Below are 15,817 nucleotides of genomic sequence, written 5' to 3'. Positions count from 1 at the left end.
GTAAATAATTATTGTGATTTATAATATTTTATACAATTATTTAAAAAAATTAAAGAACAAACAAAACAAATTCATCATAGGAAAATTACCAAAGCATCCTTGAACACATCTATAATGGGTCCCACTTTTTGTTTAAAAAAATATGCATATCGGGAGGATATTTTTGTCCAAAGTGGAAATATAATAAGTATAAAGCATTAAAGTTTTTTAAATTTTTAAATTGTTAATTCTTATTGTATGATTTGTAATACTTTTACGCCATTTTCAAATAATAGAGGTCATTTTTTCTTTCTCAATTTATGTAGTACTAAAAAAATTTTGAGATTCAATCAATTTTTTTTGTCTTTGAAATATTTCTAGCTGTTAATTACTGTAATTTATAGTACTTTCTAAGAAATTTTCAAATAATATATATTATTTCATCTGTCCCAATTTATGTGTCACCGATAAAATTTGAAGAGTTAATTAGATCTTTTATATATTTTTATATCTTTTAAATATTTAAGTAATTAATTATCGTGATTCATAATATTTTATACAATTATTTAGTATAGTAAAATAAATTTAAAAGAAACAAACAAAACGAATTCATCATAGGAAATTACCAAAGCATCCTTCAATACATCAATAATGGGTCTGACTTTTTGTTTTTAAGAAATTGCACATTCGAAGGATATTTTTGTCCAAATTGGAAATATTGTGTAAAAAATGTGTATTTAGTGTGATTTTGAATGTTTTGTGGGGTAATAGGACGCACGCAAAACTAATGTGTCTTTTTGAAAATCTGGGACAGCTTCAAGTATTACTTAATGTTTTTTCTCAAAATCTAATTTACTTGACTAACTAAACTTAGATACACACCTGCTGTGCTACATGACATAGCAAATGGTCTCACACTCTTGTAGGAGCATGAAACTTTTAATAAAAGTCGAGAGAAGTGTTGAAAACACCCCTAAATCTGACAAGAATTTAGGGGTATATTTCATTCATGTTGCAAGATCGGGGTGTATTTAAGTTCAATTAGTCAAGTAAAGAGGTTTTTTTAAAAGTTTTAAATAGTTTGAGGATGAAACGAATAATTCGCGTCCAGTTTAGGAGTGTTTTCAATACTTCTCTCTATTTACTAGTTCTCCATATAGTTTGAAATAATTACATATTATCTCACTAATTAATAATTTTATGTCAGATTTCAAATTAGTTACATGTATTTTAACAGTTAGATACACTCTAAAATACAGATACATAAGGAGAGAGGCGAGCGATAGAAGGAGAGTGGCAAACGAAAAAAGGAGAGATCCGAGCAATATACAAGAAATGCAAGCGAGAGAGTTAGTGTATCTCAGATACACTCAAATCAACTTGGATATAATTTTATTTTATTTTGTTTTAAAGACACGTAATTAGATCATAAACTAGTGATATTTGTTTTGTTCGTCCTAAATTAAAGACCAACACAAAATAGGAACAAAGTACAAAGGATCCCATAGCCCAAATTCAAAAAAAAGAGATAAAAATACAACATTAGCCCAAGCCCAAATAGAACAGGCTAAATCAAGTCCAAATTCTTTATCTGCTTTAAATCTTTGCCAAAAACCCTACTTCGCCGTTTCTTCATCTTCTTCTGCAGAAAAAAAAAAGCTCTTCAGAACGGAATCCAATGGTACGTTTTCGGTATCATTTTTATTTGTTGTTAATTTTTGCCTCCAAATGAATACCTATGGATGAGTTCTTTTTTGCTGTAAAATTGCAAGCTGGATCTACTAATTTGTGTTTAAGAAGTAAATAATCATTTTTTCTGCTAATTAAATTACTATTTTGAACCTATTAGTTTTTGTTTATGGTGTAAGAATCATTTTTTGCAAATCTAAGTGACTAATGTTTACCCACTAATTTGTGTTTTTGATGTAAGAATCAGTTTATGCAAATCTAAGTGATTAATGCGCACCAACTAATATGTGTTTAAGTAGAAGGGATCAATTATAGTTACTTAATACATGTTGCTGGTGGAAGGTGACGAGTAGCTCTTGGAACTAGTCGAGGTGCGCCCAAGCTGGCCTGGACACCACGGTTATGGAAAAAAGAGATTAGAAGCAATCAATATTATGCTAATTTACATGACTGATTTGAACCTAATAATTTGCATTTATGATGTAAGAATCAATTTTTCTGAAATTCTAAATGACTAATTTGAAACCTATTAAGTTGCAGTTATGATGTAAGAATCAATTTCTGCAAACTATATGACTAATGTGCATCCACTAATTTGTTTTTGTGAAGTAAGAATCAAATTTCTGCAAATTTAACTGACTATATTGAACTCATTTAAGTGTGTTTATGACTTAAGAATCAGTCTTCTTAAAATCTGAAACCACTGATCTTCATACATTGAGCATCAACTGAATGAGCAGGCGTCAGAGAAGAAATTGAGCAACCCAATGAGGGATATCAAGGTTCAGAAGCTAGTCCTCAACATCTCCGTCGGTGAGAGCGGAGATAGACTTACCAGAGCGGCCAAGGTTATTCTCCTTCCCTGAAATGCTTAATGCTTCTTTAGAAGTTGATTTTTTTGTTGTTGTGAAACTGAAATCAGCGATGCGTTTGTTTCATACTTGTTCATACTTGTAGGTTTTGGAGCAACTAAGCGGTCAATCCCCTGTTTTCTCCAAAGGTGAATTTTTTGGACCTTCAATTTGTTCCCTTTTTTCTCATTTCTGATATTTAGGCACCTTTGTGTGAAATGCAACGTTAGTATTGTGGAGATGTGGTCTAATTTCCAGCAAGTTGTTTAGTGTTGAAATAAATAGGATTCATATAGTGGAGTAATGTAGATTGAGGTGGAAATGTCAGGTTGTGGGGAGTAACCAGTTGTTTATCCTATATGAATAGTGAAAACGGGCTCATATGTGGTGGAATAGATATTGTGGATTCATGTAACACACCTCAACTAGTTTGGGTTTGAGTCGTAGTTATTTTTGGCATTATGAAGATGAATCTTATCGACACACTTTAGCATGAAAGAAACTAATTCCATGGCATACCTGCCACCTCCCCCAATAACAGGACAGATGGGAAGAATCCCCTAGTTATTTGTGGTTTTCTTGACATATATGTGCATGAATTAAAGGAACTCCAAGTTTTGGAATTGTTAAATAATAGCTGGACTTTCATAAGATGCTAATTAACAGGTGTTTATACATTGATTGATACATTTGTCTGAGGCAAATAAATAAATCCCATGATCTGTTTTATTCCATTGCTTGTTGAATATAACTGATGAAGTGCTTATGCCTCGTTTCTTTATTGATGATGTTTAGTCTCCTCTGTTGCCTCTATTTCTCTCTTTGACAGCTAGGTATACTGTGCGATCCTTTGGAATCAGGCGTAATGAGAAGATAGCTTGCTATGTCACCGTGAGAGGAGAGAAAGCTATGCAGCTCCTTGAGAGTGGATTGAAAGTCAAGGAATACGAGTTGTTGAGAAGAAACTTCAGTGAGACTGGTTGCTTTGGTTTTGGTATCCAGGAGCACATCGATCTTGGAATTAAGTAAGCAGATTTGTATCTTGCTTATATGATTAATAATTTTATTTGGAGTACTTTCACCCTATTTTTTTTATTTTGAGTACTGATAACATTCTACCTAATCGGTTAAAAACGCTGCTAATTTTATAATGTGGAGGTGGCTGTCTGCATGGGTTGTGCTCTTTGCATATGGATCATTAAGCTTTAAATTATGTTGCTGGAGCCTTTCATTTTAAGCAAATTTCATCTTCAAGATTTTCTTAGGTTGCATCTTCCTCAACTTCTATATGAGTGTGGGCAATGATTGAGTTGGGATTTTTACTCAGAGGAGTCGAAATATAGAGAAGTGAACACTCGAAAGGGGGGGGGGGGGNAGGTGACAAGGGTGGCTCAACCACTGAGCATAGGATGTTTATATGTCATACTCTTTTTTATAAGGCTGTACGATGATTGTGCTGTTACTTTTTTGTTTTACAGGTATGATCCTTCAACCGGTATCTACGGTATGGATTTCTATGTTGTGCTAGAGCGCCCAGGATACCGTGTTGCTCGTCGTCGTAGGTGCAAGTCTCGAGTTGGAATTCAACACAGGGTCACAAAAGAGGACTCAATGAAGTGGTTCCAGGTCAAATATGAAGGTGTCATCCTTAACAAATCTTCAAACATTCAGTAAATTGGAATTCCCAGTGTTGGATCAGTTTGTTTCCCCTGCAGGTATTATGTTTTTTATCCATTTTGTAGACCAACAATTACTATTACTCTTTGAGGAGTTGAAAAGTTTTGGTGAGTTAATGTTATTTGGCATATCTGGATATGTTAGTTTGTTTTCATTTTTGGCTATGTTTTTTGAATGTTTTGCCATGCTTTCTATAATATTTTGTTACGACTTCTTTACTTGCGCTAATCTTTTTACTTGTGTTGAGAGTCTATCAGAAACAACCTCTCTATCTCTCTTTGTTTTATCATTTTGATCCAAAATCGTTCATAGAACCGAGTTTCTTTTTTAATCAAGTTGGAAATAGTTGTCCAATAATTTTGGTTGCTAATAGAAAAAAAAGTCATCTAGAAAAACATAATGAAAATAAACCAAATATTTATATTGGAATAATTAATTTTAGCGACGTACCAATTTTGTTCTTATCATTTTATTGAGTAACTTTTACAAAAAAAAAATTTGGCAATTGGCTAAAAAAATCCTGCTATTTCAATTTTCCAAGATGTGTGTTTTTTTTAAAAAAAAACTGTGTAATGGTTGATCCTAATCGTAGTTTTTTCAATAACCTTTTACTAGGTGATTTGTAGCTACTCTATGTAAGCAAGCACTTGCGAGCTTAAAATTATAGATTTGTCACTATTTTACGTATTTTACTTATGAGATTATACAAAGTTAGCTTTTAGAAGATCTATCTTTATCGATTTAATCGACAATCAAAGGACCACTATTTGTTGATCAATTATTGATTTAAGTATATTTATAAACTGATAAATCAAACTAACAACCAAAAAAAAAATTTAAAGGAAGAAAAAAAAAAGTACAAGTATTCAAGCATGATATTCCACCTTTGATCTTTAATACCGATAGTATAAAAGAATATTATACACTTGAGTCACTTGAACTATTAATTAAGTAATATAAAGGACTAATATGATTTCCATAATTTATAACTATAAATGTTGATAGAAAGTGGATTAGTAACTTCAAAATAAGATATACTATTAGGCATTAGCTATAACAAATTAAACTTCATTAATAGTGCAAAAGGTTGTGGTGAGTAATAATTAACTATTCTTTCGTTTTCCATTAGAGTTTTTATGTGTGAATCTTAAAAATAAAGTTATTTTTATTTGGAAGCGCATTATCATTTAAATTTAAAGTAAAGCTTTTCTTTACGATTTCAAATTAATCAAATTTCAAAACAAGTATCAGATAAACATCAGAAAGGAAATAAAGCACAAAAAAAAAATACATTCAAATCTTTATCGACTTGATCATTAATCGAGCTTAACTAGATTTTAGCCCATTTTAACTAAAAGTAAATTTGACTATTTGAGCAAATCACGACTCAAACAAATTTTATAATTCAGTCCATTTTAATCTAATATCCATTTTTTTTTTGGATATAATAAATTGTCCAACTTGATATAAATAATGTGACAGAAATTTCATGTCTTATCAATATTTAATTACAAGTATAGAGGCAAAAAAGAAAAGAAAAGAAAAACAAATTAAGTTTAAGGGCCCTTTTAAAAAATATCTTTTTTTTACATGAACACAGCACCCCTTTGTGACAAATCACAATTATTATTCTTATGTCTTAATTGCTCCCACGTCCTTAATAAACTATATTATTGCCAATCTGTCAAACATTTAACTATCCCACGTAACAATTTATATGATTTAGTTTGATTGAACACTGAATTTAGAAAAGAAAAAAACCTTTTGATATTTATGATTTAAAATAAGTCATAAATATTTGTGCCGTTACAAAACATATCATTAAGGATAAAATGAACATTAAAAGTTAAATTGTTACTAATTATAGAAACGTATAATTCTTCCTGTAATTGATTAAACAGGAAAGTGTGTAATATAATTATATAAACTAGGACGGGTGGAATACATTTTTTCCTTCACCATATATTATTTTAAGCCAAATTCCATCACTTTCCTTCTTCCTTGAATGCACCTCATATTTAAAGCCTTGAAAGTTCTTGAAATTGAAGAACATAGCTACCAAAAATAGTTGTAACAAAGAAGATTTAATTTCAACACAACCTAGCTTTAGCTTATTAGTTTTTGGTCATGGAAGGTGTGAAGCTACAAAAAGGTCCATATTTTCATAAGCAAGAAGAGTCATTTCAAAGGCTTTCGATAAAATTAAAACGATACAGAGAAGATTCTATAGCAGAAAATTCAACCGAAGGCTCTTTATCTGGCGATGATGAAATAACTGAAGTTAACATGTCATTACCAAGAAAATTAAGGTAATTTGTATATGAATTCTTGATTCTTTTTTCCTCTTCTTTTAGTGAGGGGTCAATCAAAACCCCCTTATCACGAGCTATATTCAAATGAAACGTTCATCAGAAATTAACGTTTTTTTTCTAGTGATTCGGGGTAATTGGCGATTGGTGATATATTGAGGAAATAATATGTTATAGTTTTTGAATAATTGTAGTAAAAAAGGAGCAAAGAAGAGAGTAATTTCAGTGCCAATTAAAGATTGTGATATATCAAGAAGTAATTATAAAGGGGATATTTATCCTCCATCTGATTCTTGTACTTGGAGGAAGTATGGCCAAAAACCAATTAAAGGATCACCTTATCCCAGGTATATTAATAATTAATATTGTTTTTATTTATTTTTCCCAATTTAATGTATTCCTTTTGCATTTCATAAAAATATAGTAATTAATATTCTCTAATAATATTATAATAATTATCACTTGGAAAAGATTTTTTTCCTTCTAAAATTCTTGTTTTAGTTAGAAGTTCAATTTCCCTATGTGTTTTATTGAATATGGATCGCCGATGATTACTAAGAATCTGATGGAACCTTTTCCGTTTAAAACGGAGGTAAAAAGGAAGAGATGATTTGGATGTCTTTGAGCCAATTGTAACTTCAAAAATGATTTATAACGATGAGTTATTTAAATTTGAATTGACGAAGTTTACTTTTGAATATACCTATATGATATTTCAAGTTCGTGGTACGCTTAGAAGCTAAATAGAACAACAAAAAAAAATTAAAATTATTTTTCTTATATTATATAATCTTTTGACATTATGGTAAAGAAAGTCATTATTCATATTTAAATTTTTGAATCTGTAGCTAACATAATTTTCTAATAATTCATCACTCTTTACACACCTCTTGAAAAATATATCTAATAGCTTTAGTAATTATAAAAATATTTATCTAAACTATCATTTTTCTTTCTCTAAATAACTCAAGTAATTTACAAAATATATTTAGTTTTCTATTCGGTAATCATATTAGGATTTGATAAAATTTGAATTCGCGCATTATAAGATAATGCTTCCAATAATTTATTTATTTTACATTTACAAATTCAAACTCGAAATCTCTGATTAAAAATAAAAGAGATCACATTCATTTCACTACGACTCAATGAATTCCTCGAACTTGCTTTTGTAAGCAAGAATATTATATTATAAAAGAATTAATACTTTGTCTCTTTGCAGTAATGGTTTTAGCTTATAATTAAGTGGGGGCTCATGATTCATAATAATTAAATAATAATTTAGATTAATTCTACAACATTAATGCGGATGTCCACAAAAAATGGATCCATTATTGACATAGTTCTATTATTAAACTATGCATGTCGTTTCTTTTTATAGCTAGTATGCCCACTTGTTACATTATGACACCAACCCTAAAAGTGACCAAGGTAAGTATCGTGAATGTAGTCCTCTTCGTTAAAAAATAATATCATATAAATTCGAAGCAAAAATCAAAATTGAGAATAATTGGCATACTATAGGGTATACCAACAATACTCCTTCCAAACCATTTTTTCTTTTGTGATCTTATCTAGTTAAAATGTATATATGTAAGTGCAAAGAAGGTAATTTAGCTAGGGCACCAAACGAAAGGGCCTCGGTGAAAAAAAGAAAGGAAAATTACTTATTAAAATTATTATTTATGTATATATAGTATATATTGAATTGTTTAAACTTTTTCATATATTTGCTGTATTTAATTTTTTTTAATGAAAATTTTTACTCCATTGGAATAAAGAACAACTTTCTAATCAACTCTTTCACATGTGTAGTATGTCTATATGGGATCAAGTTCCACTAATATTTGGTTTATTTACTAATTTGTGAAAAAAAAGAACAAGTCATAGTGCTTTCTTTAATTTTATTCCACTAATTAAAAGAAGGTTCCAAACAAGTTTTGAGATTGCACACTTTTGGTGATTTTGCTTTATTTGAATATCTTGCTATTGCATTTTCATTAAGATTTTTACTAATAATAGTGATGTTTTCGATTAATTTGTACGTACTTAGAATATTTTATTAAGTTCTTATTTTTTTTATTAGTATAAATATTAGATACTCAATCATTTTACTAGTATAAGTATTAGATAATTCGGATCATCAAAATAATTTAGATATATGAGAAAAATTATCTAAATATTTTTTTATACTAATGAAGATTTAAATTTTGTCCTATCGTGATAGATATATATTAATTCTAATTCATTATGAATTTATATACATAGATTATAGACAAGTTCACCATTAATGAAATTTAACTTGTTATAATAGGTCAATTACTTTTTTTTTTTTTAAATCAATGCTAATCCTAAAGGGTTACAAATTAAAAGTCGCATTTCATATTATTCAAATTAAATTACTAGAATAAAGGTTTTATCTGTTGCGTCGGTGAATAATTTATGTTATAAAATGTGATTCTTTTACTCATTTTTTATTAAGTCAATTCACTAGAAAAATACATGATAGTAAACAGATTCTCACTGAAATAGTGAAAACTTTCTAATTTTTTCTAAATGAAAACTTTACTAGTTTTTCTTTTCTCATCAATTCAATTAAAATATTTGTAGATCACGGTACATTTTTTTAGTGAAAAAATAATAATTTTTTAGTGAAAAAATAATAATTTTTTAGTAATGTCAATTATAGTTTTTGTTTGCAACTTTAGTTCATAAAATATATAAATTCATATACAACATTTATGAATATAATTTTGTTTCATAATTTTAATACCATTTGTGTAAAAATAAATTAAAAATAATAATTATTATTGCATGTAATCTCATGCAGGGGTTATTATCGATGTAGTAGTTCGAAAGGTTGTCCAGCAAAAAAACAAGTAGAGCGTTGCCACCATGACCCCAATGTACTCATTATCACCTACTCCTCCGACCACAACCACCCTCTTCCGGCTGCCGCCACCAAACACCGCCACCTGACCACCACTTCTGCCGCCACAAACACCGATCAATCGGCCCTCTTCACCTACCAACCCAAAAATGACTTCATCATGGCCGAGGTCGGTGCCGGAGAGTTATTAGGTTGTTTCTCCTATGTGGGGCCCACATTGTTAGAATATTGTACTTCGCCGACGATGGTGGGGTCCACTTGGGTTGATGATGATGTGGCATTCATGTTGCCGATCGGCGAGGAGGACCAATCATTGTTCGGTGATCTCGGTGAGTTACCAGAATGTTCGATGGTTTTTCGACGTTATAATCGTAGTGTCGATAGTATATGAGAATTGAGTTCATCTATTATTAAAAAAAACAAGTCTATTTTGGATATTATTTGAAGGGCTGTACATATATACATTTCGATCCACAAAGATCAGATACAAAATTCTTTTTTTCTATTTCTTTTTCTTCTATGACAATTTATTAAATCTTTTATATATGTAAAGATAATTGCAAATTAGAAAATAAAAGAAGAAGATTTTGTTTTTTAAATTTTATATTCAACTGTATTTGTGAATCGAATTCATTTTGGTAAAGTTTTTCACCTCTTAAATTAACAAATTAATCTTTGCCACAACTATATATGCTTTACATAGTGGAGAGATATTTACTTTTTTTTAAACTAATATTAGTATAGATTAGTGCTAATATGCCTTAATAAAAAATATCTTTCCTTTTTAAAAGTGGAACAAATCCATCGTGTTATACTCTTATTAATAAAAAACGACCTACTCAATCTGAATTTACCCAACAAAGTCCCATATTTGAGGTAAGACACTTTGTAACAAAAGCAATTCTATATCCTTCAAAGGTTGAACCAGAAACATCTGACTAAGGATTAAGAAATACTTACCACTTTATCACAATCTTTGTGTTGATGACCTAGCTAATAATATCACTTCATAAGGGCTTAAAGACAAATTATTTACAAATATTAAACTATAATGTATAAATAATAATAATAATAAAAATCTATATGTTGAGACTATTGGGTTGGGCTATTTCGTAGGCCTAACATATTGAAATTTTTTTTTAAATAAGAAGAAATGGTAAAAATTTCACGGGCCTTTCAATTTTAATCATATCATTTAAGTAAGAGATAATTAAGCAAAATGATCCTTCGATCATAAATTTTTATTCAAAATAATTTAATTATCAATTTTATAAAAAATAATCATTCAACAATACTTGTCAATGGTAAGTGAAGTGCAGTTTGTGGTTTTTTATTTGTCTTTCTTCTTTTAAGCTATTAATGACTTCTTCTTCTTCTTCAAAAGAGATTTGAAAGAAAAAGGTCTATAATGTTTACTTTATTATATAAACAACATATATGCATTGTGTACTTTAGTACATCAATAATGTATATATATATATATATATACTAGATATAGGACCCCGTGTCAGCACAGGGTCCAATATATATTATTTTTTTATTTTAATTTATGTCATATTATGGAATTTGAGAAGTTATTGAAATTTTTATATGATTTTAAAAATATTTTAAATTGTTAGCTATTGTGATTTGTAGTACTTTTTTTTAACATAATTTTGAAAATAATATTTATTACTCTATTTGTTCTAATTTATGTGGCAGATGCAGAATTTCAAATATTAACCCTTTTTTATATGTCTCTTTAATATATTAAGTTGTTAATTATTGTATTTTATAGTACATTTTGAACCTAATTTTTTAATAATATATGTTATTTGCCATGTCCCAATTTATGTGGCATTAATTGATAGATTTGTTGGAGTCGAGAGATTTATTTTGTTAATTATTGTAATTTATAGTTTCTTTTTCGTCAATTTCAAACAATATATGTTGTTAATTGATAGAATACTTTTAATGTAATTTTTTTAAAAAAATATGTGTGACTGTCCATGTCCCAATTTATGTGGCACATGTAAAGTTTTGACAATTAACCAAAATTTTAATACATTTAAAAAAATATTTTTAAGTCGTTAAATTTTAAGTAATTTAAATTGTTGTATTATTTATTACAATTTATAATGCTTTTAAAGTAGTTTAAATATTGTACTATTTATTATGATTTATAACACTTTTTTTTAAAATTTATGTCATATTATGGAATTTGAGAAGTTATTGAAATTTTTATATGATTTTAAAAATATTTTAAATTGTTAGCTATTGTGATTTGTAGTACTTTTTTTTTACATAATTTTGAAAATAATATTTATTACTCTATTTGTTCTAATTTATGTGGCACATGCAGAATTTCAAATATTAACCATTTTTTATATGTCTCTTTAATATATTAAGTTGTTAATTATTGTATTTTATAGTACATTTTGAACCTAATTTTTTAATAATATATGTTATTTGCCATGTCCCAATTTATGTGGCATTAATTGATAGATTTGTTGGAGTCGAGAGATTTATTTTGTTAATTATTGTAATTTATAATTTGTTTTTCGTCAATTTCGTCGACTATTTTTTTTATTAATTATTGTAATTTATTGTTTCTTTTTCGTCAATTTCAAACAATATATGTTTATTATATAATCCATTTTATGTGGTACCAATAGAATTTAGAGAGTCAATTAAATTTTTTATATAAGTTTTAAATAATTAAGCTGTTAATTATTGTAATGTATAGTATTACTTATATTATTTTTAAATATATTTAAATATTATATGTTAGGTTTTTTATCCTAATTTATATGGCATTGATAGAATTTAAAGTGTCAAATAATTGTTAATTATTGTAATAGATAATATGGAGTATTTAAGTCATTTATGGTATAGTAATTAATATATGATATGTAGTATTTAAGTGGAAGGTGGTGGGGCCCACTTATATAGTTTGATAAATATATTGGATATTAGTAGTGATTTATAGTATAGTAATTAATAATATATAATATGTAGTATTTAAGTGGAAGGTGGTGGGGCCCACTTATATATTTTATAAATATATTGGACATTTGTAGAGATCTTATTGGCACAATGGTAGTCATTCCTAGAGTCTTCTAATATATAGTAATATTACCCATTGCACTGCTATTTTGTTTACATATTTATACAAAAATAGCAGAATAGAGGATGATGTAACACTGTATAAAATCTTAGCAAGCGATAGAGATTTCTTTTTCCCCACACTGAAGATAACTTTTTAAGAAATGAAAAAAATTGTTAGCCCTTCTCCTAGAAGTTCTGTTGTGCAAAGTTATTCAACCAACTCTAAGAACTACTAGATTTTAATGCAAGTCGATAGGTCCTTCAATCATTGAGCACACTATTCACTTTCAAGACTACTAATGATGATTAGTATGACAGAGAGATTGATGCTATGAATGAACCTTTTTATGAACCCTTCGGGGTGGCCCAGTGGTTTGGGCTTGGAACTTCCATGTTGGAGGTCTCAAGTTCGAAACCCCTTGCCAATGAAAGCAAGGGGTTTGCTTCTGGGTCGAGCTCGTCGCACCGGGCTTGCCTAGTGCGGGTTACCTCTCCTATGTGGTTTGCGAGCTATTGCATAGGAGCGGGGGTTAAACCCTGTGCGCACCCAAAGGGTAGCGGCTGCGGGTTTCCCTTGTCATAAAAAAAAATGAATGAACCTTTTTATTCAATTTCTTCAGGGGCAATATCTATCTAAACAAGAGGTATATATAGCTACACATATGTATGAAAAGTGAAAACTAATTTCTGAAATTTTATATGTGATATCAGGTCATTACTCAAATATGGGTGGTAGTTTTAGGAGTATTTTAGATCGTGCGTATTAGTAAGTTCTAAAATTAAATGTGCTTATAATTCTAGCTCTAGTTATTTATTTAAAACGCCTCAATTATTGTAATAGGCAGGGCACGACTTTCATATTGTACCTTGCACTTGGTGGATCGATCTTTGTTCACCTACATCTTCTTAGCTCAACCATTAAATATATATAATCACGATCATGCTCCTACAATTACAGATGCATGCACAACCTGCATGAAATTTCAAATTAAAAGAAAAAACAAAGTGAAGAAAACTAAATCTAATAGCAAAGCTTTACAAATCTATTCAACCAAATGTACGGTTCTTTGAAAATTAATTATGTCATATTGTTGTCCTTAATTTCGATTCTTCTAAAATTCAAATTTCATTGAATTTAATATAAAACGAAAGAATTGTAAATATATTCAAAACATATTAAGATTAAAAAATTAAAGATTTCGAATACAAAAATTGTAGAGGGAGATGAAGAAGTGAGAGATTTTTTACCTTAAAATTGCGGTTGGAGAAGATGGAAGGCAAAAAGTTTTGGAGGCAAATGCTTTTATCTTGAGAAGAATTAGCATTGGGATACCTTTAAAACTTAATTTACTCTATAATCACTTAATTTATTTTTGCTTTATTTTTTAGGGTTGGGCTTTTTAAAAAGGAAAAGTGTGGGGTCATGGGTACATTTGACTTTTTTAAAACTTGCACTACCACAAAGTTAGCTTTTAGCGGCAATAATTTAATGGCAATAATATAAGTGCCGCTAAATATGTTTTAAACCTAATTATTTAGGGGCAATTGACCATTAGCCGGTAAAAGTAAACTTTTTAACGACACTTACTTAAAAAATCTAATAAAAAAGCTAATTCTATTTCATTCAATAAAAATAAATACTTTTTCTTACACAAAATTCCCAAATTCCAAAATTTTCGATCTCTCTTTCTCCATTCCCATCTGAAGCGACAGCTTTGAGCTCACAAAATTGATCTGAAGTTTCATCTTCTTCGTCTTCGACTTCGTAGGTTCCATCTCTGTCTCCTTCGTCCGCCATCGATTTCTAACCCTTTGTCACCGCCTCAAGGTACGCCTCCATTCCCATCTGAAGAAACAACTCTGAGCTTACAAAATTGATCTGAAGTTTCATCTTCTTCGTCTTCGACTTCGTAGTTTCCATCTCCGTCTCCTTCGTCCGCCATCGATTTCTAATCCTTTGTCACCACCTCAAGGTATGCTGATGCGCTCTGATTCTTTTGTCTTGAATGTGATTGGATGATAATGATTGTTTTGTGTTGAAATTGTGATATATGAGGATTGTAATGTGTTGTAGTTTGTTGAGAGAGTTGTATTATGTGCATTGTGTGTTGTGCTAAGCACTACTTGTATTAGATTTTCAGCATATAGATGGTGGTCTTTTCTCTACGTAGCCTCCTCTGATTAGATTTCTTAGCCTATTAGTGGAATTGTGCAAGTCTGTTGCGTAGTAAGCATATTGGGTACTATTTGTTGTATCGACAAGGTACTGAACAAGGTTCCCATCATTTTGCATTTTGAGGCAGAAAATCCTGAATAAATCATCTGCTTCTGAGGCACTCAAGAACAACTCTTGTCTAGCTGATATATGCTGACCAGGTAAAATTGTGTTTGTTGGATTATCAAAACTTTGCCAAATGACATTGCGATCTAAATCATAGAGCACAAAGTTTTTCGTGTCCAGCACAGAAGCTCAAGCAATGGCTCGAGATGGATTGATGACAGAGATTTCCTGGCTACCTACTTGCGTAGTGAGCCTTCCATCACTAGTTAAGAGCAAGACAATGTTGCTTGGGACAATATGAGTTCTTGTTTGCAGTCCATACTGTTGTCTTCTTAGGCATACCAACAATTGAACTTCCAACAACATAGCCATTGGTTTGTTTGTAGTATCCAAATGCAATTGGATCAGTAATAGTATGTTTGGATGAACCATACAGAATAACACTCCAAAGTTAAAAAAAAATTATAATTAATTATTATCAACTTGTTAGAAGAGATCGGATAGGACACTTTTGTTTCAGTAAAATCCTAAGTTGAGCCTTTTGGCACTCCAACTTTGTACCCCAATGTCTGCTTTTGGAACTAATAGCTCTGACAACCTTTGGGAAATCGACAAATCCTTTGATTCCTCGTTTGATGTGTGGATTTTCAGCTTCTTGTGAATGGTTTCTTCGATGAATCGTCACTTGGTACCGATAATTAGAAGCATTGTTTCCCTCACTAATAGATTTGTGATCACGCCTTGTTTCTGTTCATGATCACATGAAGCTGATGAAGTTTTATAGATGTTGTTGTTCTTCTCTTGAATCTTGGCTTCAATTTTCGCATTGGATTGCTCTGTTTGTAACATTTTCTTGGTTGCTTCCAATAAATATTTAGCCTCTGTTAGCTTCATTTGATTGGTAAGCTTAGACATGTCTCTATTGGTAAGCTTAGACATGGCTAATAAAAGCTTAAACACCTTATCTAGAACTACCATGTTGATTATTTTGTCTTTGATGCTAAAATATCTTTTTTTGTTATTGCAGAAAAGTAAGACATTTCTTGAACAATCA

The 15,817-nt window shown here is 29.8% G+C and overlaps 3 protein-coding genes across 4 annotated transcripts in view; all 3 read left to right on the top strand.

Moving 5' to 3' along the window:
- LOC125866255 (60S ribosomal protein L11-1) overlaps window positions 1–4,350 on the top strand; it is a 60,491-nt gene extending 56,141 nt beyond the window's left edge. The window contains exons 1-5 of one of the 2 annotated variants that reach the window (XM_049546595.1): window positions 1,540–1,660; window positions 2,409–2,516; window positions 2,626–2,668; window positions 3,349–3,544; window positions 3,998–4,350. In XM_049546595.1, the coding sequence (XP_049402552.1) occupies window positions 1,658–1,660; window positions 2,409–2,516; window positions 2,626–2,668; window positions 3,349–3,544; window positions 3,998–4,193 (546 nt within the window). In that variant the 5' untranslated portion in view covers window positions 1,540–1,657 and the 3' untranslated portion in view covers window positions 4,194–4,350. Of the gene's footprint in view, window positions 1–1,539; window positions 1,661–2,407; window positions 2,517–2,625; window positions 2,669–3,348; window positions 3,545–3,997 lie in introns of those variants that run through there. The other variant, XM_049546596.1, reaches the window with a different exon arrangement.
- LOC125866233 (cytochrome P450 CYP72A219-like) overlaps window positions 1–15,817 on the top strand; it is a 221,818-nt gene that overhangs the window by 69,850 nt on the left and 136,151 nt on the right. The gene's annotated exons all lie outside the window — the stretch shown is intronic.
- On the top strand, window positions 6,167–9,873 carry LOC125866250 (probable WRKY transcription factor 69). The gene is made up of 3 exons (XM_049546587.1): window positions 6,167–6,505; window positions 6,700–6,852; window positions 9,336–9,873. Exons 1-3 carry the CDS (start codon window positions 6,324–6,326, stop codon window positions 9,784–9,786), a joined length of 786 nt encoding a protein of 261 aa, XP_049402544.1. The 5' UTR covers window positions 6,167–6,323; the 3' UTR covers window positions 9,787–9,873.

The sequence above is a fragment of the Solanum stenotomum genome, chromosome 5 (assembly GCF_019186545.1).
Source record: "Solanum stenotomum isolate F172 chromosome 5, ASM1918654v1, whole genome shotgun sequence".
Classification (NCBI taxonomy): domain Eukaryota; kingdom Viridiplantae; phylum Streptophyta; class Magnoliopsida; order Solanales; family Solanaceae; genus Solanum; species Solanum stenotomum.
The sequence above is the reverse complement of the archived record's forward strand: the minus strand, read 5'-3'. Positions and strand labels throughout refer to the sequence as shown.

Excerpts from the sequence above, each read along its gene's own strand:
- LOC125866250 (XM_049546587.1), top strand. The coding sequence starts at position 6,324 with ATGGAAGGTGTGAAGCTACAAAAAGGTCCATATTTTCATAAGCAAGAA. Across the intron at positions 6,506-6,699 it reads TCATTACCAAGAAAATTAAG|TAAAAAAGGAGCAAAGAAGA; the intron begins GTAATTTGTATA and ends GAATAATTGTAG. Across the intron at positions 6,853-9,335 it reads AAAGGATCACCTTATCCCAG|GGGTTATTATCGATGTAGTA; the intron begins GTATATTAATAA and ends AATCTCATGCAG.